The sequence below is a fragment of the Oryza glaberrima genome, chromosome 6 (assembly GCF_000147395.1).
Source record: "Oryza glaberrima chromosome 6, OglaRS2, whole genome shotgun sequence".
NCBI classification, from domain to species: Eukaryota; Viridiplantae; Streptophyta; class Magnoliopsida; order Poales; family Poaceae; genus Oryza; species Oryza glaberrima.
This window is the reverse complement of record NC_068331.1, coordinates 10921953-10944481: the sequence shown is the minus strand read 5'-3', so window position 1 is coordinate 10944481 and position 22529 is coordinate 10921953. Positions and strand designations below refer to the sequence as shown.

Genomic DNA, 22529 nt, shown 5'->3' with positions numbered 1-22529 from the left:
ATATTTGCCCTTACTGGTTGCTATAGAATTAGTTATAACAATTAGGTGAAATTTGGCAAGATATTTGCATGACAAAGTAAAGTTGGTTGACATGTATACTATACGTATGTAGCATTTTAGTACTAATATAGCTGTTGGATATGAAAAGTAAATTTTTGCATACCACATACAGTACCATCACATATGAATTTCCAAGAAAAGCAAGAAAAATATGATTTTCGACGGACAGTACCAATGCATCATCACATATGAATTTCCAACAAAGGCATGAAAAATCCAATTTTCCACCAAAAGCCACATACAGATAAATAACATGGTGATGACATAAATGTTCAAATCAGCACATACAGTGCATCATCTCTTATCACAGATTTGAATACAACCCCAAAATGCATCACTACCATTAAGTGCCACATACAGTACCATTAAGTGCCCCATAGAAGTGCCATCTCACCACATACAGTACCATCACCATATACATGACAAATGCATCAGCACCATAGTACCAAAACGCTAGATTAACTGAGTACTACATAAGTACCGTGCAACCAAGAGATCACAGTACCAAAATATGTGAGCACATGTTAATTAAAAGGGATCACTAATTAAAATTTAGAGATTTCTTTTTGCTCCTTGTACTCATGGCTGGACTATCCGGAAACACAGGAATGGAGTTGCCTTTTTGTTTGACTTGTGCCAAAGGCATAGTAGCAGCGCTATCCTTTGTGTTCTTCCTAGGAGTTATCTTGGCTTTAGCTTTGGTCTTTGTCTTAGCCTTGGCCTTAGAGTTCTCTCTAGGCGCTGCTAGTGGCATCAACACACTCAAAGGTTTAGGTTGGTTGGATCCTGTCATTGACCTTGATCTGACAATGACATAAATGGTAAAGGAAAATATAAGCATATGAGGAAGTCATTATTGGAATGGTAGATGGAACTAATATACCTAACTGACCCTGATGAAGTATTACTGAGGTCCTGTCCTTTTTCCCAGTTTGGCAACTTTTGCTTGGTGGATATGTTATTGTTGCAGACAATATTGCATTTTGAACTGAAGATGCGCTAGGAACATGTACAATGCTAGTTTCAGCATGTGCATTACTGGACTTTTGCCTTTTTTTTGGAAGTCCCCTGCAATGAGTAGTAGGTTGTATAACAGAATTTACAATGAGGGTAAACAAAAAATATATCACATTATTACCAATTAAAAAGGTTACCTTTCAGCTAGCATTGCTTGGTAATCAGTAGGATCACCCTCTCTGCAACTATGCCAATGATGACCATAACCCTTACACCGCGGGCACTTATGCTTGCCCTTGTTAACTCCTCCTGGGTTGCTCTTTTCACTACAACCTCTAGATCTTGTCCTTTTTGGCCTGCCTACCTACCTTTTTGAGAACCAGTGGATGCAAGAAGTCATGGGTAGGATTGGGCCATTGAGATTTGTCAACCAAAGGAGGGATTACTTTTGAATAAGCCACTTGGAACCTACTAACAGAGTAGCACTCATCTACAAAATCCTCAATTTTGCAGCCTCGGATGGATGTAATAAAAGCTATAGCATGTGTGCATGGTTTGCCTGAAACCTACCACTCTCTACAGCTACATGTCCTATCTGTAAGATTGACAACAAACCTACCACCGTAACAAAAGAACAAACATATTGCATACTTAGGAAGTGCAAAAAATTAACAATTAAGTTGCAATTAACATAAAAAAAAACTAACCTGTGGCCACTTCCTCCCTTGCACTCCACCTCTGCTAATGCATCATCACTTCTTGTAACCTCATGGTTCAAACCCCTGCTCTTTTCATTCAATTCATTCATAATGTGTGGTAGTATATTCCCTTTTAACTTTTTTGAAATTGATCTTCTCCTGTTCCACTTCACCATTAACTTGTGCCTAATCTTATCCATGAAATCCACCAAGTGCAATCCTTAATGTGGCCTGATCCAGCTATTGAAACATTCAGCCAAATTATTTGTAACATAATCAACCTTGCATTGCCCGGAGAATTGGCTTCTAGTCCACAGCCTAACATGGTTTTTCCTTAAATAAGCCATAGCCTCTGGCTTTGCTTGATCCATTTTCTCAATGTGCTTCTAGAAAAAATATGGATTATATGAGTATGCTGCAGGCAAGAGGTTATCATCAAACACCTTTCCATGAAACCTCTTTTTGAAATTATTCACCAAATGTAGCATGCATTCTCTATGTTCTGCAGCAGAAAAAATGTCATGTACTGCAGTATCTACTCCTTTCCCTGCATCTGTACAAATTGTGAGACCTTCTGGATTACCAATAGCATCCCTAAGTCTTTCCATGAACCATTTCCAGTTTTCATTGGTCTTTGAGTCCATCACTCCAAAGGCTACGGGGTACATCCAGTTATGCCCATCAATAGCACAAGCAATTGCTAGCTGTCCCTTGAACTTGCCGGTCAAAAAAGTGCTATCTATTGCTACATATGGCCTGCAACCATCTCGAAAACCATCTATGCAAGGTTTTAGTGCAAAGAATAGTCTTCTGAATCTCAACTTATTCATGACTGTGTGGTGATCAATTACAACAAGGCTGCCAGGGCATTCTCTTTCAATTATTGCCTTGTAACTGTACAATTTGTCAAAACTATCCTCCCATTTACCATACAACTTTTCAAGAGCTAATTCCTTCCCAGCATATACCCTCTTGTAGTTAATCAGAACTTTGTGAGTTTCAAGGATTCTTCTTTGCAATTCTTTTGCTCCTACGGTTGCATCCTCTAACAACCAGTCCTTAACCTTTTCACATATCCAAGCCTTACTTGCAAGTTTGATCTTTTCACTTCTTCTTGCACTTGAACAAGAGTGAGGCACATTATTGGTCTTCACCTGGCAAAACAACAAAGGAAAGAAAACATGGTTTAATTAGCAACTGCAAAACTAGAAAACCTGTTGAAAAAACAATAGAAATTAAGTTATAACCTGCATTGTAACACTGTCTTGCATAGTTGATGCATGAATTCTCCACAAGCATCCCTCAGCAGCACACTTGGCAATAAACCTCCCTGGGTCAGTCTTAACAATGTTATACTCGAATTCATGTTTAATCGCATGCTGAGCTATTGCCAATCTGAATTGCACAATGTTTTCATACACACTATCTTTTATGCCACCTCTGGATCATTGACAGGAATAGCATCTTCACCCACCCACTCCTCCTCCCCTTCCCCCTCTTCCCCCTCCTCATCCCCTTCCTCCTCCTCCCCCTCCTCCTCCACCTCAACCTCTACCTCATCCCTTTCCTCACTGTCCACCTCAGGCACATCAGTAGGCTCTTTCTCTTGCTCAGCATTAGTGACAGCCACAACAATTTCACCATCAGAATACATATCCTTATCGTCAACACCGACATGTTCATTTAGCTCAAATAAATTTGCCAAGTACATATCAACAACTGGTTGTGTGCTGCTGCTAGGCTGAGATATAATAGCCTGAGATGGCACTGTAAGAGATGGAGTACATGGCACCTCATGTATATTAGCTACATTAGGTTCTGCCCCACTAACTACCTTTTTAGGTGTTGGCAAATCAGGAAGTGGTAGAACTACAGCTTGCTCATTGTTCTTATGAATTTGAATCAACATAGATATTTCCTTGGTGGTCATATTCTTGTTAAACATTTCTAGCATTGACTGGTCTGAGCATACTTGAGGGTAGTTTCTGTTTACTGGGTCAAAGTAGTTCACTGTTACAAATTCATACACCCCCCATGGGTACTTCTCTCTAATGTGATCAATAAAATCCCTGAAGTTTGTTCTGTCGCTATCTATCACCTCCTCTGTTCTAAATGTAAAGTTTTCTCTACTCTGGTGCCCATGGAGCCTGATTTTCAACAAATATGCTGTACCAAGATCCATCCTATCCATAATGCATGACAAAAAATAAGTGCATCCTACCATGTATGCAACAAAATTCATTGCCAAACGGGAGGGGGAAAATGGACACATACCCTTCAGGCACCCAAGATTTTGTTCTGTTGCTATCTATCACCTCCTCTGTTCTAAATGTAAAGTTTTCTCTACTCTGGTGCCCATGGAGCCTGATTTTCAACATATATGCTGTACCAAGATCCATCCTATCCATAATGCATACCAAAAAATAAGTGCATCCTACCATGTATGCAACAAAATTCATTGCCAAACGGGAGGGGGAAAATGGACACATACCCTTCAGGCACCAAAGATTGGGGAGGTGATTTGCTTGCTTGAGCCTTCATCTTTCGATGTTGTCTTGGTCGCAGCCACCACCTCAAGCCGCAGCAGCCGTCGCCACCGCGGGCACCACCGCGGGAGCGACAGTAGCCGCCGGCGTGGGCGTCACAGCTTCAAGGCGCAGCAGCAGCAGCCGCAGCCACCACCTCAAGCCGCAGCAGCCACCGCCGCCACCTCCTCAAGCAGCAGCAGTCGCCGCCACGGGAACCACGGCCACCGCCGCCGCCACCACCTCACGCACCAGCAGCAGCCGCCACGGGAACCGCAGCCACGACCGCCACGCGAACCACCACGGTATTCCGAGTGCGAGCCCTTGCCGTTGCTCTAGCCACCTCGCCGCTACCGCCCTTCGATACGAGGGAGCTAGGGTTTGGGGATAAGCTGCTGGTCTGGGGATGGCTGGTGCGGGAGTTCGGCCAGATTGGGCCATATCCTCAACTTGGGCCAAAGGGCATTTTTGCCATTTATGCAAAAAAAAAATGACTACTAACCCCATTCTATTAACAGTGAAGAGCCGGAGGGGTGACGGCAGTGGCACATAAGGGTGGACAATTTCAAACTAGTGGTATAGAGGGAAAGAGCCAATTTTCAGTGGCATATAAGGGACAAGGCTAATTTGACATGGCATATAGGGAATTCTCCCAAAAAAAAAATTCTTGATGAAAGTAGTACTATGTATTTTCCATGTAATTGGGAAACTAATTTACTTGTAGAGTGATACTTGGATGTATTCTCTCAGTTCATTCGAGCAAGAGAAACTGTCGAAAATTGGGAGCATATGTGTTATTGTGTTTTACTTGTGACCTGTTCGGTTGTAACTTGTAACCTGTTTGTATGTGACCTGTTTTACTTATTAAATTGCGCCAACACATACACACAAGTGTTCGGCGAAATTACCCATCAAATGAACTACCGCACCGTCCGCACGTACGATTCATCAGCATCTCCCGGGGATGAACCCGACCCTGCCGCCCCGCACGTCGTACACCACCTCCGTCGACCGCTGCGCCAGGGTTCCGATGACCGACACCGGGAACGCCGGGAGCGGCGCGGCGGCGAACGCGAGGCACGCGACGGAGGAGAACACGCTCGACGGATCCGCGAAGTACATCGTCTGCCGCACGTCGAGCTCCAGCTCCGTTCCTCCGGCGAACCTGAGCGCGACGGTCGGCACGGCGACGCTGGATAGCCCGGTGAGGTTGTAGCACGTGTCGAGCACGCGGAACGGCGGCGCCACCGGGTAGGGTGCCATGTCGTTCCTGAACGCGTCGCGCAGCGCCGCGTAGGCCGCCGGGGCGAGGAAGGTGAACTCCGTCGCCGCCTCCAGCAGCGTGCCGTGGGCGGCGAACACGGCGGGCGGGACGGGGAGGTCCTCGCCGCCGACGCTGATCCCGACGAGGTTGACGAAGTAGGAGTTTGGGTGGTTGGGGTTGCTCGACATGGGCGCGTACTTGATGTCGCCGCCGGAGTACTCTGGCCGGCTGGCGCCGATGGAGAGGAAGCCGCGGGAGCTCGTCGACGACGACGAGGGGAGGCAGTAGGAGAAGGCGGCGGTGGTGGTGGTGGTGGCGCCGTTTGAGATCACTCGCGACGCCAGCGAGTGGCTGCTCCGGCTGAGGTCGATCAGCCCGACGGCGCCGTCGAACGTGTCGGCGTCGGCGCCGACCTCGATGCACCCGAACGTGAAGCCGGCGAAGGTCGCCGACGGGGACAGCGTGAGGGTGTCCCTGACCAACGTGCCATTGGCGACGGTGACGTTCCCGAACTGGATAGTGAACGGGCAGCTCGCTCCCGTGCACTCTACCGCGCATTCCGGCGAACCGCACGGTATGGCGGCGAAGGAGGACGACCGGGACGGGTCGAACGCCACGTCGCACGGCGCGCCGCCGACGCACGGCTTGCACCGGAGCACCGAGACGCCGAAGTTGGTGTCGAACGCCACGGGGAACCGCTGCGCCGGGGCGCCGTACCCGGCGAGGACGCGGTACTCCAGCGCGCCAGGAGCCACCGAGATGGGCGCCACCATGGGAGTAACCGTCACACCACCACCCGCCGCCGCCGCCAGAGCAGGTGCGGGGGCACCACCACCCGCCTCCACACCGCCCAGCTGCCGCGGCACGGCGAAGAGAGAACGGAGGCGGACAGCATCACGGTCGAACACCTCGTCGGCGGTCGGCTGCCCGCGGTTCTCGTCGCTCCGCGCGCCACCGCGGCGCACCAGTGGCATGGTGTTGGCATCCGAAGGAATCGAGGATGATAAGCGCGGCGATGTCGACGGCGAAGAAGGCTGGGTTGATCGGAGGACGATGTGCCTTCTCCGTAGAGGTGCACCTCCGAGGTCAGAGCTGCCATGACGAGGAAGAAGAAGAAGAAGCAGACCACATAGTAGTAAACAGGGAGCAGTAGATGGCATGATTAATTACTGTTGATTAACAATGATCGGCTGTGTTAAGTGAAGTATAAATAAACCAGGTGTTAGTAATAACCAGCTAATTAAGCTACCTCCAATGGGAGCTTTGAGCCTTCCTTTTATAGATTCTATGAACACGACAAGAAGAGGGAACAACAACATAGTAATCTCAGCACCGCGAAGTTGGTTCTTCCACCCAAAACATGTCCAACTGTTCGGTTGAAACGGTAGATCAAAACCGCTCTTTCCATCGTCTCATGCCACTGTTACTGTCTACAACCGGTGTTAAATAGCCAGTATTTGCAATTTGAGCTTTAATCTGGATGGATATATGGATTTGAAATTAGTTGGGTTGGGGTAGATCGATGGATCAGCTTTGCCATGATGGGTTGACCCAAGATGAGACCAGAGAAGAATTACTCTACTTTTGGTTGGAATTTTAGAAGATGAATCGAAGCTTAGTTTTTTTTTCACTACTAGAAAAAACGTTTTTCCAGGCGGTCAAAACACGTTTTCGCAGGCGGACAAACCTTCTGCCTGTACCTAAACGACTGTAAAAATCCTCAATTTTTCCAGACGGACCAAAGCACCGCCTAGAAAAAATAATTTTCACAGGCGGCAGTTCATATTTTTACAGGCGCTACAGTAGCCCGCCTGCAAAAATATTCACCGCGCCAAAAAAAAATTTCCCACCAGCCCACCCCACACCCTCCTAGGTTTCAAATCATAAATCTCAAATTATCACAAAATTCATCCAGGAAAGCATTGGATTCAAATTCACATTATCAACTTGCAAGCTAACATCAATCAACATCAATCAACATGTAAACTTAAAAAAAAACGTGTTGTCGTCGACGGCGAACTGCTTTGAGAGGGAAGAGCCTCCTCCATCCGCCGGCCTCCATAGGCGGCGCCGTCGTTGTCATCGCGTCGGCGCCGTCGGCACGGCAATTGTCATCGCGGCAGTCGTCGTCACCGTAGTCGTCGTCGTCGTCGACGTCGTCATCGTCGCGGCAGTCGTCGTCGCCGTAGTCGTCGTCGTCGTCGACGTGTCATCGTCGCGGCAGTCGTCGCGCGTCTCCTCTCCTCGTCGCCGCTGCCTTCCCTCCCCTCCCCGAGACCGGCCAGCGGCGGATCCGGCGCCCGAGGAGGCGAGGAGGGGGAGCCGCCGCCGTCGTCGCTTGTCAGCGCCGTCGTCGTTCGTCGGAGCCACCGCCGCTCAAGGAGGCGTCGTCGTCGTTCGTCGGCGCCCGAGGAGGCGAGGAGGGGAGCCGGCGGCGGATCCGGCGCCCGAGAAGGCGAGGAGGGGGGAGCCGCCGCCGTCGTTGCTCGTCGTCGTTCGTCGGCGCCCGAGGAGGCGAGGAGCGGAGCCGCCGCTGCCCCGCCCTGCCGCCGCCGCTTGTCGGAGCCGTCGCCGGCCGCTCACCTCTGTTGTGCGTAAGGGAGACAGAGGAGAGGGGGAAATGAGTGGTGGGGAGGGTGGATGAAATTTGAGTTGAAAGTTTTTCGAATTTGTATTGAAAGTTTTCCAAAATTGAGTTACATGTTTTCAAATTTCTACTTGAAAGTTTTCAAATTCGAGTTGATAGTTTTGAAAATTCGAGTAGATAGTTTTTAAAATTTGGGTCAAAAGTTTTCAAATTCGAGGTGAAAGTTTTTGAAATTATAGTTGAAAGTTTTTAAAATTGACTTGAAAGTTTAAATTTTTAATTGAAAGTTTTCAAAATTTAAGTTAAAAATTCAAATTTTGAGTTGGAAGTTTTAAATTATGGGTGTGACTTAATTTTCTTCTATAGAATGTCTCAAATTTCACATACAATTTTTTTAGTAAAAAAGGTAACCAATCTCCCAAAAAAAAGGAAAGATTAATTAAAACTATGATTATCAATAATTGTATGTATGTTGTGAAATCACGATTTTCCCTCTTGATCCGGCGCATGAGTGCATGCCTCCGCGGTTCCTAGCTAGCGGAAAAAAGAAAAAAGAAAAAACGGCCGCCTCGTTGCCTCGTTGGTGGGCCGGACCAAATTAAGCCACGCGTGAGGTCGTAAACCAAAACATGCGCCAGATCATTAGCTAGCGCGTATGCGCTAATTAGGAATTTTGAAAGATATCCCCTTATCCAAATAGAATTAGGGAAACAAGTATGGATACGATCTAAATAGCCTTTGTAGTTTTCATGTTGAACTCTGCTTCTCCTTGCTTATCCGGAATACCTTCCGTATACAAGGTATGATTCCATATAAAATTTGGTATATGGTGGGTCCCACCAAGCTTAACCAAGACTATTGGGTATGTCATTCCATAACACTGACAGCATGAATTAGAATGTATGTTAATTTATTGAGTTAATAGAAGTAAATTACCATTCACAAGGGATGCAATTGCAAATCAAAAGGTAAAAACTAAATTACTATGTTGCTAATTTTGCCTCTGAATTACAGGAAAATAACCAAATCTGCAAGACAGTGGGGTTCTGAATTCTGAAGTTACCGTGTTGCCATCTCCTCAGGCCGCATTATGATCACTTCCATTGCTATACCTGCAGCTGATCTCTCAACTGATCAGAAGATCAAGGTGCAGCGCTAGCACGGTGTTGAGTGTCACCGCGTAGAGCTTCGTGACCTTCCACTGATTGGCAATACGCCTCCTTCCACCCTCAGGTTGGCTACACATTTTCTCTTCACATGACAAAGGTGATTTTTCCTATTATTCCCTTCAGCAAGGTACATGTTTAGCAATCCAAATGTTGTCCTTTTATATACTAGAAAAGGCCAACATGCAATTAGTTCATGTTCTGGTCATCATTTATATTTTTTGTAAGTGACAGTATAGCTTTTGGGAAACAAATGTTTGCATGACTATCTTTCTGTAGTTATATTTCTTATGTGCCTATTTCACTTTCTTCAGTGGATTATTAGTATTGATCCCTACAATTTTCACTTCATGTGTTCTTTGGTGATTTAGTACCAAATTTGTAATGAGATGATGTGCCTTTTTCAAGTGAATAGTTTCAGCATATTTGTTCTTTTTCAGAGAAAGAACAATTGTGAGAAAATTCTATTATGCCGCTATGCCATTCGTAGTGCTATAGTGTATCAACTTTTTAACATCACTTCTATTTTGCAGGCCAGCCATATATACTCATGCACTTGAAAGGAACACATTGTCCTCGAGGGTACATGTATTTACATGCATATAGCACTTGAAGAGTAGGGGCTATAGTGCGAGAGAGGAAAGTAAATGCAAGAATATTTTCATTTTTATTTTCAATTCCATGTCCTTTCGGTCCATAATTTTGAATAGATTCAATTTTGTTTTCATGTTTTCTTTCCGGAATGACCAAAGAAGGTCATCCAAATATTATTAAGATAGAGGAACAAATGGTTACAAGAAAGTTTTTCATCAACAGCTGGCTATCGAGGAAGGATGAGCACATGCCTCGAACCGTGTGCCAGCCACACAAACACATGCTACAAAGAGGGAAGCCGAGCACCAAACCGGCCGTCGCTATGCAAGACCGGTCGCCACCGGGATTACAACACCACCACGGAGCGGAAACTTAAAAAAAACGACGCCCTCACGAAGGTCGCGACGCCGAAAGACGCCGTTGTCGTCTGTCCAAAGAACTGGACAAGATTTTCACCCAGAGCTCCTTGCCGTGGGAAGAGAAGTACCTCAACAGCGCCCTCAGGAGGGTTACCACCTCGAAAGCGTAGTCACTGTTGGCCCAATCAAACATTGGGCAAAGCTTTCGCTTGGAAGTTGGAACCCTTTGCAACCCTACTGCCGTGGTACATTGCCCAATCCGAAATTACCATCCGAACATCGGCAGCACATGGCCTCCGCCACACCCGACCGACGCCCCTTCGCCAGTCGGCTTCCAGTCCTACCATCGACAAGACTGCCGCATCATCCTATCGCCAGCGTCCTCTACCCCGCCGCCACTCCTGAATGCGTTGACCCAGGCTGCCTCCTCCATGCCGCCCACCAGCTTCCTCGTCGAATCCAACCTACGGGAGCCCGGACAAGGAACATCATCACCTTGGCAACCTGAGTTTTCATGTTTTCAATAGATATCCAGCACAAATGAAGTAAAATTTTTTTAAGAATAGGGGTAATGGAAAGTTAGCAAAGATGCAACAAATTGTGACCGAAACGATATTAAGGAGTATGATGATATGTCATTCAGTTTTGAAACTCATGGTAGTGGCTAATAATTATGATTGTTACATTTGGCAGGTTAGTCTTTGTGGTTATTTCCATTAGAAATTATCTATATAGATCATTGCTCATTCCATAGTAATTTGTTTAATGTACAATTTGGATCTAGGAGGAAATTGTGAGGCTAGTGTCCTACAGGAACGTAGAATTGTATGAATCATTGATTGACTCTGGGTTGATTTTGTAACTATTCTATCTGTTTCTGAACTCTCAGATTGTTTACTGCTACTACTGCTGCTATTGGTAACACCGTAACACATAGCTTTATCAAAGTTATACTCAATGAAGTAGTTGTCTCAGGTTGATTTCTTAACAAAATTATACTACCAGTAGAAAATCTGCTTCGGAGAAAGATTTGAAAATGAAGCTAAGTACATGGCGACAATACTTCTGTGCTATTGTTTCACTTCCACCCTAGGTTAACATGACAAAATTCTAAGAAATAATCTATGCAACTGTCAATTTGATTTACTTATGTACATGATGCAAGATTCAAGGGCAGGTGCTGAAATCTCTCTTCCCCAGGTCAAGGATATGAACCTTAACACGCAACTATAATTCTAAGATTATATATTTTGTTCCAACTTGTCACCTTTAAACTGATCTACATAATGCTTGAGTGAAATTTTAGTTTCAGAGTATGCCTTTTATTTTCCATCAATTAATCAAGGTGTTATTGGAGAATTCCTATTATAATACTTGGATGTGTGCGTAGGTTTTGCACAATTGAATGAAGGTTCGTCTTTTCCGGTACTTCAAATGAGATGTGCTTTTCATGAATACCACTCCATTTGTACATTTACAATAGTTTATTTTTACCGTGCATGACTATTAGTGGTTAATAATTGACGACACTAGCAGCAATTTACATCACATCAACCCAATATTAGCCACAAAAGATAACCCAACATTAGCCACAAAAGATTGTAACCTTGCTTGTCATCCGAGAAGCATTCGTTTATTGTAACCTTGCTTGTCATCCGAGAAGCATTCGTTTATTGTAACCTTGCTTGTCATCCGAGAAGCATTAGTTTAGCAGTTTTTTTGCTTTTCATATGAGAAGCATTTGTTTAGCAGGTTTTAGTAATTCAGTTTAAAAGGAAATATGAACAAGATTGATGATCATACAAGCACTGTGAGTTTTCCACTACTCTACTAGTATAGTAAAATTAGCTAAACATTTGACTTCATACAAATAGTTTTCTTAATGAATCTCAAGCTAATCAGTTCAAATGAATGGCAAGAATGACTTCATATCTTAATGAATCTCAAGCTAATCAGTCCAAATGAATGGCAAGAATGACTTCATATCATCATGATCGTCACCACAGTACTCCCCAATATCATCATGATCAGCATCATAGCCTCTACTATCATCATGAGCAGAACCACCATCTCCATTATTTGATTCACATGCTTTTCTTTTCAAGGAACTTGATGCACCATACATTGAGCTTGACAACGACTGACCATTCGTAGACAAAATTAACCCAGATTATAATGGCAAGTACAGAGCATGATCTTGATTTTGGCTGAAAAACTAAACTGGGGTGAATTGAGAGAACATGATACAAATTGAAATTTTACAGCATGAATGAAACAAGAGATCTGTGTCGCTTTAACAGCCCTAGTTCACTTTCCACTCTCCTGATCCACTTCTAGTAATGCCAGACGAATGGCATCGCCCGCAGGACTTGCTAGCAATCAGCACAAAACAACTTTACCACATCAACAGCCGTAATTCCGTAATTCATGCGGAGTACTGATTACTTAAAATAAAGGGGGCTGCACAGAAGGATAATATCTGATTGATATGCAGCCCCTTGTACCCTTGGGATCTCGCAATGACGTCAACCACAGGAAGAGCCTATCGGAGTCTTCGGAGATCATGTCCAATTGAACCAGGATGGATTAGCTTTATCTCTCTACTTGGTACAACGAATGCACGAATCCATGTTTTACAATGCCGAGAATACAAATTGAAATGGTTAATTAGATAATAATTTCTCCTCTAGCTCTTGGAAACCTCGATAGACATTCTCTGTTTGGTTCTTTGGAAGGCTTAACCGCCTCACCTCAGCCATATACCTGAAGTTGCACATACAACATAAAGTAAAAGGAAAATAATCAGCTCTAACTGTAAAGTGGTTACATGATATTTACAAGAAAATATGTTGAGATAGCAGTAGTACAAAGAAGCAGGAGTATTTTGACTTGAAGGCTAACAGGGATCAGGGGTTTATAATTTTATATGGCAATGTTGAATAAAAAAAATGTAATGCTAAAGATAAAATTGAAGTTTAACGATAAATAATTCAAATCTTAGTTGTCAAAATAAATTGTGATGACTCAGTTTAGGATTTCATGACGCATGATTGTTACCGGCTAGCATACCACACATCAGGTAGTGGCCAATGGCTAAGGCCAGTGTGACAAGATGCCAGCCATATGCATATTTGTACAGAAATCCAACAACAAAAAAATTACACTTTGTAAAACACACTAAGAATGGAAAAATTAAAAGTAAACGTACCGGTTTGCCAAACTACTTATTTTATCTCGAACGCCTTGATTTAAAGACCATGTTTGATTCAGTGAAAATGTTCCATCAAGAAAGAATGAAGCCCCAGCAGTTGTGGTGCCTAGTTTATGTGCAATGACAGTCATGCCCCATTCACGAAGGATTGCAAGAACTGATCTCAGAAGCCGCAACTTCAGGTTTAGGGAGGGAACAATAGCGCCATTTGATAACAGTTGATCATACACGGCAAGCACAGGTTCAGGTAGACCTTTACAGGCTCCGAGAAGGGCTCTTGCAACATCCTCATCACCAACTAATTCTTCTCCTGAGCTTACTCTATCCTGTAGATATTAGCATGATGGCATAATTATGTAAATACCACTACAAAATGGGTTACTGTTACTTGTTAGTATAAAAAATACTACATAAATAGAAGAATTGACAGATTACCAATGCAGCCTTCTCGAGATGAAGGCATATTATATCCAATGGTAAACAAGCGCCATCTGCAGGATCAAGTTTTGAACCTACTCTTCTCACCACAGAACATGCTTCTGCAACACCACCTCTTGTAAGTGCCTGGTCAAGAAGCCTGGCCCAAATTTCTCGAACAATTTTACTGTCAGCATCTCCAGAATAATTTGCAAAGTTGAGCATTTCCAGGCAAACCTAACAACAAGGTTCAAGTCGTCATGAAAAATGAAAAATTACAGTGACTACCTAAGACAGATTTGCCTTAACAAGTAAATAAGTACAACTAAAGCACTAAATACAGCTGCACAAGAAAAATGCAGACCATATTATATAACTTTAGAGCAGCAGCTTGTGAGAATTTACTGTGATCCCACACCCAGTTATAGAGCTATATTACTATATCACAAACTGTAAATTCAGCAACATGAGAAATTCGAAAACAGTTTTTTGTGGATGCAAATTCGAGGATTTAGATATACCTATCGGTAACATGTAAATATTGATAAAGTGCTTGCTTATTTTCACACAAGCAAGTAAACTCTTTTGAGATACAATTTACAGTGAGAAAGTTGTATTACCCATTTAATGTAGCTATGTGCAAAGTTTCCAAAACCTTATTGGAAATTCTGCATATATTAACCAGTCAAGTATATTTATTATATGTATAAAGACGCAATGGAATGCTGAGGATATGCTCAGATCACCGGTTTTCATTGTATGATCACACTACCACCACAAGTCCACAAGACATCATAGTCTATCCTACTGATTTGTGGTATCAGTTCATATGACTTTAACAGTAAAAGGAGTGCAATCTTTATGACAGTTTAGAACTTATCGGATGAGACTCCCTGACTTTGTACAGTTTGCAGTTGTGGTATGGTCCACATGTCAGTGGCACAACTGCAGACTGCACAAAGTCAGGGGATCTGTTTCCCAACTTATGATGTGAATTTCACAGTTCTACCGAATGCTACAATCCCCATAGATATGTCGGTTATTCCTAGTAAAAACAAGTGGATCTGCTGTGCTGCTATCAATTGTAGAAATGCTTATTGCCTAGCAACTCTCTTACAAGAGAGAAGTCTAAATAAGTAAAAGCAGGATCAAGGAAAAAACCACCAAGAAACAAAGATAGTCTTACCTCCCAAAGATTAAATGGAACAGCATAATCGTTGTAAAGTTGAGTAATACTCTTTAGATTCAGTGAAAGCTCTTTAGCCTTGTCCATGGCAAATCTAGCAGTCTCCGCATCAGCTAGAATGTTATCACGAGGAAAGGGATCATTTGGTGATTCAGAACTGCCTGACAGATTTTCAAGCTGTGAAGCCATGAACTCTAGTTCTTGCTTGATTTGCATTTGGAACCGAAGAACTGCAAGTTTGCCTTCAAGTAGATCTATCGTGCTGCTATCAATAGGGTTCCTCGAAGAATCTGCAGTAATGCCTGCGCTTTTGGCCTGAATCGCTGCACTGCTCAGATATTGATACCTGGATGCAAAAAAAGGTAGGTTTCATTCCATGACACATGGACCTTATGAAAGCAAGGACCAAAACTGAGCAAAAGTCACATAAGTAAACGAATAGAAGTTGAGTCAAAATTGGGAGACCTCTGGTCAAGAGTTGGAGCTTCTTCCGCACTGGAGCACTGTCTTTCTGCCAATATCAACAACATTCTAGCAGCAGCAATATGCTCCCCCTTGAGAACATAATACCTGGCTAGCAGCTCAAGATACTTGGTTTGACTAGTTGAAATAGGTGCATCCAAATCAGTCAGTTGAGAGGCTTTTGATGCAACCACAGAAAGTCCTTGAACCTAAATGGAAAAAGAAATAGAAAAACTGGTCAGGATAGAATAAAATGCGGATATCCATAACACAGTAGAGACATAAACTGAGTTTGATGTAACCACTTGATGAATTGGAAAGATATAGCAAACTCAAAGGTATCTGTGGAATCATATAGCCAGCATATAAGACTTGTCCAGATCCTTAACGCAGAGAGCACATTAATTCGTAGGATGCTACACGGTAGTAAGATATGTTCTAACTGGCATTATTTAAGGCATGACAAGCTGCCTCATGTGTATCTAGGGAAATTTTGCAACTTCCAGGCTTGAACTGAAAGGATATTTTTTTATCAAGTAAATCATGCCAATAGTTTGTTTTTGTTAAAGATACATCATACATGGGTTTAGAACACATGAATCCTATCAGGACAGTAAGCATGTAAAAGGAAAGGGACGAAGAAGGGCCAAAATGCAAGAAAGCAAAAACACACAGTCAAGCACAGAAAAGCTAAAATCCTGATTTTGCAACGGTAGAGGGGCCATCAAAAGAAAATTCACAGGCCATCCCATAAAAGTTTAAGGTAGGCAATAAATGGCACTTTTCAATAAATACAAGTTCCCATCATAAATGGATGAATCTAACACATCAATCAAGTGTTTCAAGTTCCATCAGGATACGTATTGCATTTCTAATCAAATATCAGTAGGTATTAGGATTCACCTCTTCATGATGCTTACGACCAGCACTCTGGAGAAAAGCAACCAGATCAGAACCTCCATATTCCAGAAGTTCATTTTCCAAACCAAGCTCAATAAGAGTCCTATATAGATGCTCATGAAACACTGTGTCTGGCCACTGGACACTTAATTGAATAATCTGTCTAATATACTTCCCTCGAGAAGCTGGATCAAGTGCAGTAACTGAAGCAGATGACTTGTCTGCACCTTGTGTGCCACTCTGTCCAACACCCTTGAGGGTACGTAGAGCATTCATAACTATTTTATAGCACTGTTCACGCTGTGCAGTTATAGTATCATGATGCCTTGCGTCGATTTGCCCATTAATAACATCAGCATTGGAATCAAGTGCTTGAGCTTTCTGTAAAGGCAAACGGACTACTGCCTCGTAGAACCTGGACCCCCACACAACAGTGAAAAAAGTCAGCTAATGGAGAATATGTAGAATTTGTATATTTATGCTACAAAATGTAATTTGGTAAGTAATGAACCAATAACCTTAGGTTCTCAAATCTCTTGCATATAGCACTCAAGTCAGCAGAGTCAGGAATTTTAGTTAAAAGATTGAAGGCATCTCTAGCAAGGATGTCTTTCTCGTCATGATTGTTTGTCATAGATGCTCTCTCAAGGCATTCCACTGCTAAGTAATATTTATAATCCGACTCATTGAAGTAACTAGGACAACCCTCTCTCAATTTAGTGCTGATCTCATCAACAGTTCCTCTGCCCTCTGGACCGATATAGTACTGCAAAGATTCACATAAAAAGAAAACTAAATTGGAATGAGTGAGAAAGCCCTGTGGGCATGTGTCACATTTGTGCTTTCTTCTCATTTTTGTTGACAGTGTGGGGAGGGAGGGAGAGGGGGGAGAGTGTTACCTCCATGAGTGCAGAAATAAGGCGCATGGCAAGCTGGTCACCATCCTCAGAACATACCAACTGATGAAATGTTAACTGAACTAGTTTCTTGCGCAAATCATTACCTAGTGTCTGAACCAAGCGAGCAACATTATGCTGGCAAATAAGTTGAAGCAGAAAGAGTGCTTCACCAGATCTTCGAAGCAACCGCCTAAGGCACTCAATTGCCCTCACCTGTTTACCAATTGAGGACCGTTAGTAAAAATAAATTAAGGCATGCATCCAATAAATTTCAGAAGTGTTACCTCCATCGCAGCTAGTTCAGCTGATGTGTATGGCAGCCGTTGCTTTTTATTTGATGCAGACTGATCTGTTGGATCAGCGTCTCTAATGCGAGAGCTGTATGGACTCTTCCCACTGCTATGACCACCAGACCCAATGATAGGCCCTGCTTTGTACAGTATGGAACCAGAATCTCCTAGACCAGCAACATAACCATAAAGTCCTCTTCTTTTGTTTCTTCTTGACCTCAAAAATGTTTCCAATGAACGGATTTTACTCTCAAGAACCTTCATGGCCCCAGTAGAAAGCCTGCAAACAACCACACCATCACCACGATCATTGGAACCTACCAGTCCTTGAACCACCATAATTGGAAGTTCCCAGATAGGATACAGTAGTCTAGAAGAGCATAAGCAAAGCCCTTCATATGCACCAGAAAATATAGGTTGTGCTTCTTGAACAACTTGTCCCATACTAAAGCCTCCAGCCTGAGTTCGAGTGTTAGACAAGGCAGTACTGCCATCAATTTGAGGCATTCCGACAAGTCCAGGGTCCTCAAATGCTTCAGCAGCTTTCTCAGAAACTGCATTGCTTATCAGGCTATCTTCAGCATAAAGCAGCTTAGCAGCTAGCATTAAGCACATTGCTGCAGCCTCTCCAGCACCAAAGCGGCTAAAGAATTCTTCTAACTGAGATCTCAAAGTGTTCCCATCAAACAATTTTCTTAGGATGTCAACAGGTCTGTTAAAAACTACCTCCATCAAACCCATAGTATTGAATACAACAATCCTCCTCCGAGGTAAGATATGCTGGGTAGGAAGATCTCCTTTAGCCCACAGTTTAATGGATGACTTCTCAGAAGGTTTTCCAAAAGATGCAAAGCATTCCACGTCCGCATATAATGACTGCATGATGAAAGCAGCATCTGGAAGCGGGAAGACATCAGAGGCACAAAGCATCCGACCTTCAACAGGCAAAGCAGAGACTGTTTCTCGCAGAGCCCTCGAGCTTCTAGATGCTGTCCCAAAAGTACTGGGAAGGGATAATTGGGCAGCTGAATCTTTCTGCACAGCAAGAAGGGAGGACATAGCTGTAGCAGATGAATCTGACATTATAAGAGCACCAGCAGAATAGAAAGCGGACTCCACTTTTAAAGCAAGATCCTCAGGCTGAGCTCTGCCAGCAGCTGAAACAGCACCAAATGTGAGACCACCACCAACCCCTAGAGGTGGGGAAGGCCTGGTAGCAACAATTTTTAGACAGCTTGGCCTCTGCAAACCAGTGTTAAGTCCAACTGAACTACTCCCACCTGATGTAGAAAGGAACAGTCTCTTGCCATCTGATAAAACAGCAACAGCATGAAGCCATTTTGATTCCATGGCTGACAAAGGTGCAATGCAGACAATTGATGGTTTGGGGGATCGTGCAGCTCTTTGTGCATTAGGCCTCCGACTGCCATAAGGTGCATCTCGTGGATCAACAAGATTCTTTTCTTCAGTGATCTTTCTCAGAGGACCATCGCCTGTAGCTCCTAAATCAAATAGCTGCATCTTCATGCCTTCCGTGCGCGCATAAATTGTATTTCTCTCCTCATCAATAACCATATCAACAATAGGATCAACAGCCGAGAACTTGAATGCATTTGGCAAAACCCACCTGAAAATCATGTTTGAATAATTGGGAGACTGTTAAGAAACAAAGCAAAGCGTCACATTTCTTGTCCTACAGCTTTAATACCTGGAAAGAAGGCTGCCTAAACCAGTAGTAAGGCAAACTTTACGGCAGCGCTTTCGCCAACCTGAACCAGTCGTATATTGCAGCTCATATATATGGCCATCACGCCCAGCTAGGAAAATTTGACCCTTATCTGTACAAGTGATGCATGTCATTGTGACACCATCAGTAGAAATAATGTACTCAGGTAAAGGTTGCAATGAGAGCTCCGCATACGGATCAGTTCCATCACCACTAGCTGAACAGCAAACTCCGACAAGTATCAGCTGGCACAACAGTTGCAGATGAGTATATGGCGGCTTGGAAATAAAGATCATAAATAGAAGAAAAGGTAGTAAAATTGTTGCTTGGAAGATTGGCTAGTTCACATGGTAAATTTCAATCACCAAAGAGAAAGATTAGCAAAGAGGAAGCTTGATAGTAACTGAGACAGATATTTTGTATCTTTATTCTTTTATAAAAGGAGTCAGTGATTGTCCCATTCCTTTGATACTGTGGATGACTCTACACAGACCTATGCGCGTCATTTTTGTAGGATCTTTTGTGAAAGATTGCATCTCGTATGCAAATGAGCTTGCTTGATTGATCTTAATAAGTGTATTATTTATTTGAGATACATGGCAATGCATGGGCACTACACTAGTGAAGCTTTATTCAGCAAAAGACCTTTTGTAATGTATACGAGCTTCCAAGAGATAATGCATCGCTAAATGTCCTTGCACTTCTGTTGTTCTATTTCTAGTAGCATTTACTAAATGTCCTTGCAGGAAAAAAAAAACACCTATGAGCTAATTATGTGATATTCTTTTAGATCAACATTAACCTTAGATTCTTAATCAAAATAGAACTAATGGTGTGTCCGCAAGACATCATAGGTTTGCTCAAGTTTAGCACGGAATGTAGCGATTCAAAGGGGCATTATTACCTCAACAGGAGTTGCTAATACTAAAAGGTACTGAATGGCTGCAACAAAAACACCAGGCTTTGCTCTAGCAAGGCCAACAGCACAAATCACTTGTTCATCCGCATTATGCTCTTGACATTGCCCATCCCTGAGTGGTACATCATAATACCAAACCATATGTTCATACATTAGATGGTTAGCACGGCATGCTAAGGACAACATGAAAATTTCGAAACAAAAGGTAAGAATCACCTTGATCCATAAAAAATTGTTTTCAACTAAGTTCAATGTATCAGGCAAATATAAAGAGAAGCAAGTCAATTACCACTTATCAAAGCGCCAAATAAAAAACGAATTGTCAACAGTTGCCCAGGCACGGTGTATTTCAGAAAATATTCCACAAAGAGCTGTTCCTTCACCAGCAGCGGCATTATATCTTTCAACCAGCATAGGAGGTAACTGCCTAGTTTCTGCTACTTCCACCAAAGGAGGCCACTGAAATAAAAAGGGGCAGAGTGAGTGCATGAAGCACAAAAGAATAAAAGATGTATTTCCAAAAAAATTGAGGAACATTTTCATAATAACTTCAGGGTATAACTTAAAACATACACAGGAGGTAGAAAAGAATAGTTGGATCTATGTAATTTCCTCTTTTACAGGAGAGCACAAAGGTGTCTATTTATTCTTCATTAACATCAAGCATAAGCATCCAGTATCACAAGAAATGTTGATTTGCAACAGATACAATGGATCCCTGCACTTCCGTTGATTTTTTTTCATAAAGGAATTGCTTCACAAATCTAACAGAAAAAATGGAAAGTAATAAAACAAAACACCTCAAATCGGTTCCAAATATTTTAACAGTTTGAGAGGTGAACTCTATACCCTTTGTCGGTTTGTCCCATCTGTTGAAAGAAGGATATACAAGTTGGTTCCTAGTTTCATAAAATTTCACTGCCTACCTGGAATGTATGGGATCCCCAAACTACAATCAAACTATGGATGTTCACCCAGAAAGAAGGAATTTAAGGGAGACAGGGAAATAAGCTCACAGAGTGATTAATGATGCTGCAAAAAAGTGTCACTATTTAACGTATATCAAAAGATAACTTCCCCTAGAGTTTTCCCTGGATTTCAAATATAACTGGAGAGTTTATTCCACAGTTTATTATACATAATCCAGGGTTAGCAGGATCCTAAAATTTAATAACAAAATTAAATTGGCCCATAAATACATTGGTGAGCTCTGTTTTTGTCCCGTCATCCAGCCTCGCGGGATCTCAAATTATGACACAGAAGATAAACCAGAATTTTCAAATGATGCACTACCGTAGCTACAGAAAAATTCACCCTAACGTTCTACTTAACTAAACATAACGGCCCATTTCAGGGTTCTCGTTCTCATCAACACCCCACTTCACAGCTTCCCCTCCCCTTTCTCCCAGCAAACAAAGAACTAAATAGCTAAAAATTTCCAGCAAATCGCCCAAAACAACAGCTGCTTGGTGCACAGCCCAGTTCAACTAAATAGCTAAAAATTCCAGCAAATCTACCAAAAATAATGACTCCCCAACAACGAGCGCCTCTGCAGATCAACGGCTCAGCCGCGCACAGCCCCGAGTACAGAGCACGCGATTGGTTCCGGGGAGCTCTCACCTCCTTGGGATGCGAGGAGTAGGGATGGGAGGCGTAGCGCGAGGCCTCGAGGGCCTCCTCCAGGTCGGGCTGAGCGGCGGCGTCGCGGCCGATCCGCTCCGAGACGTGGAGCCCCGCGGAGGCCACGTCGGGGCCAATCGCCTCGTCCTCCGCCCAAGCCATCGCCGGAGCAATACGCCTCTTGCGGGGAGGAGGCGCGGAGGAAAAAAAACCCTAGTGCGCGGCGAGGGGGGGCGCAAATGTGAGGAACGGCGGGGTGGAGGGGGTTAGGTTGGGGTTTTTCAAGTTCTCCAGCGCGGGTTCCCCCGCTTTTGGCCGTGCCGCGTTGGGGAAACGAGGCGGAGGCGGAAGTGGCGGCGACGGGGACGGCGAGAGGCGGGGGTGGCGGCGCGAGGGGGAGGCGGAGGCGGCGGCGGCGGCGGCGACGGCGCGCGCCGGCGGGAGATGGAGCGGCGCGGGGCTAGGGTTTGGGTGTGGAATTTTTTTTTTTACTACCGCCCGGAGGTATACGGAGAAAAAAAAAATTCTACTGTTGCCGACGTGGCACCGCTCCGGCGCTCCCTGAGCTCCCCATGCGTCGATAACGGATGAAAACGGTCGGAAACTGTCAGGGAATACCCTAACGCTGTGTTTCTGCAGCCATATTTTCCGATCTCATCTCCATTGTATTAATTTATTAATCATACAGT

At 43.7% G+C, this 22529-nt stretch overlaps 2 protein-coding genes across 2 annotated transcripts; both read right to left on the bottom strand.

The window, feature by feature from the left end:
- Positions 1-5188: 5188 nt before the first annotated feature.
- Positions 5189-6478, bottom strand: LOC127776898 (aspartyl protease AED1-like). Its single transcript, XM_052303466.1, has 2 exons — positions 5844-6478; positions 5189-5762 (listed from the first exon to the last, which is right to left on the bottom strand). The coding sequence occupies exons 1-2, from the start codon at positions 6476-6478 to the stop codon at positions 5189-5191; spliced, it is 1209 nt and encodes a 402-aa protein (XP_052159426.1).
- Positions 6479-12147: 5669 nt separating this feature from the next.
- On the bottom strand, positions 12148-22306 carry LOC127776192 (nuclear pore complex protein NUP155). Its single transcript, XM_052302550.1, has 13 exons — positions 21841-22306; positions 20510-20679; positions 20206-20332; positions 19284-19546; positions 17570-19202; positions 17286-17498; positions 16905-17152; positions 16390-16801; positions 15490-15695; positions 15025-15370; positions 13857-14075; positions 13419-13747; positions 12148-12973 (listed from the first exon to the last, which is right to left on the bottom strand). Exons 1-13 carry the CDS (start codon positions 22000-22002, stop codon positions 12874-12876), a joined length of 4428 nt encoding a protein of 1475 aa, XP_052158510.1. The 5' UTR covers positions 22003-22306; the 3' UTR covers positions 12148-12873.
- Between the last annotated feature and the right edge of the window lie 223 nt (positions 22307-22529).

Excerpts from the sequence above, each read along its gene's own strand:
- LOC127776192 (XM_052302550.1), bottom strand. The coding sequence starts at position 22,002 with ATGGCTTGGGCGGAGGACGAGGCGATTGGCCCCGACGTGGCCTCCGCG. Across the intron at positions 15,696-16,389 it reads GTCGTAAGCATCATGAAGAG|GTTCAAGGACTTTCTGTGGT; the intron begins GTGAATCCTAAT and ends TTTTCCATTTAG. Across the intron at positions 12,974-13,418 it reads ATAAGTAGTTTGGCAAACCG|GTATATGGCTGAGGTGAGGC; the intron begins GTACGTTTACTT and ends GTGCAACTTCAG.
- LOC127776898 (XM_052303466.1), bottom strand. The coding sequence starts at position 6,478 with ATGCCACTGGTGCGCCGCGGTGGCGCGCGGAGCGACGAGAACCGCGGG. Across the intron at positions 5,763-5,843 it reads CGGAGCAGCCACTCGCTGGC|CTCCCGCGGCTTCCTCTCCA; the intron begins GTCGCGAGTGAT and ends GTCGTCGACGAG.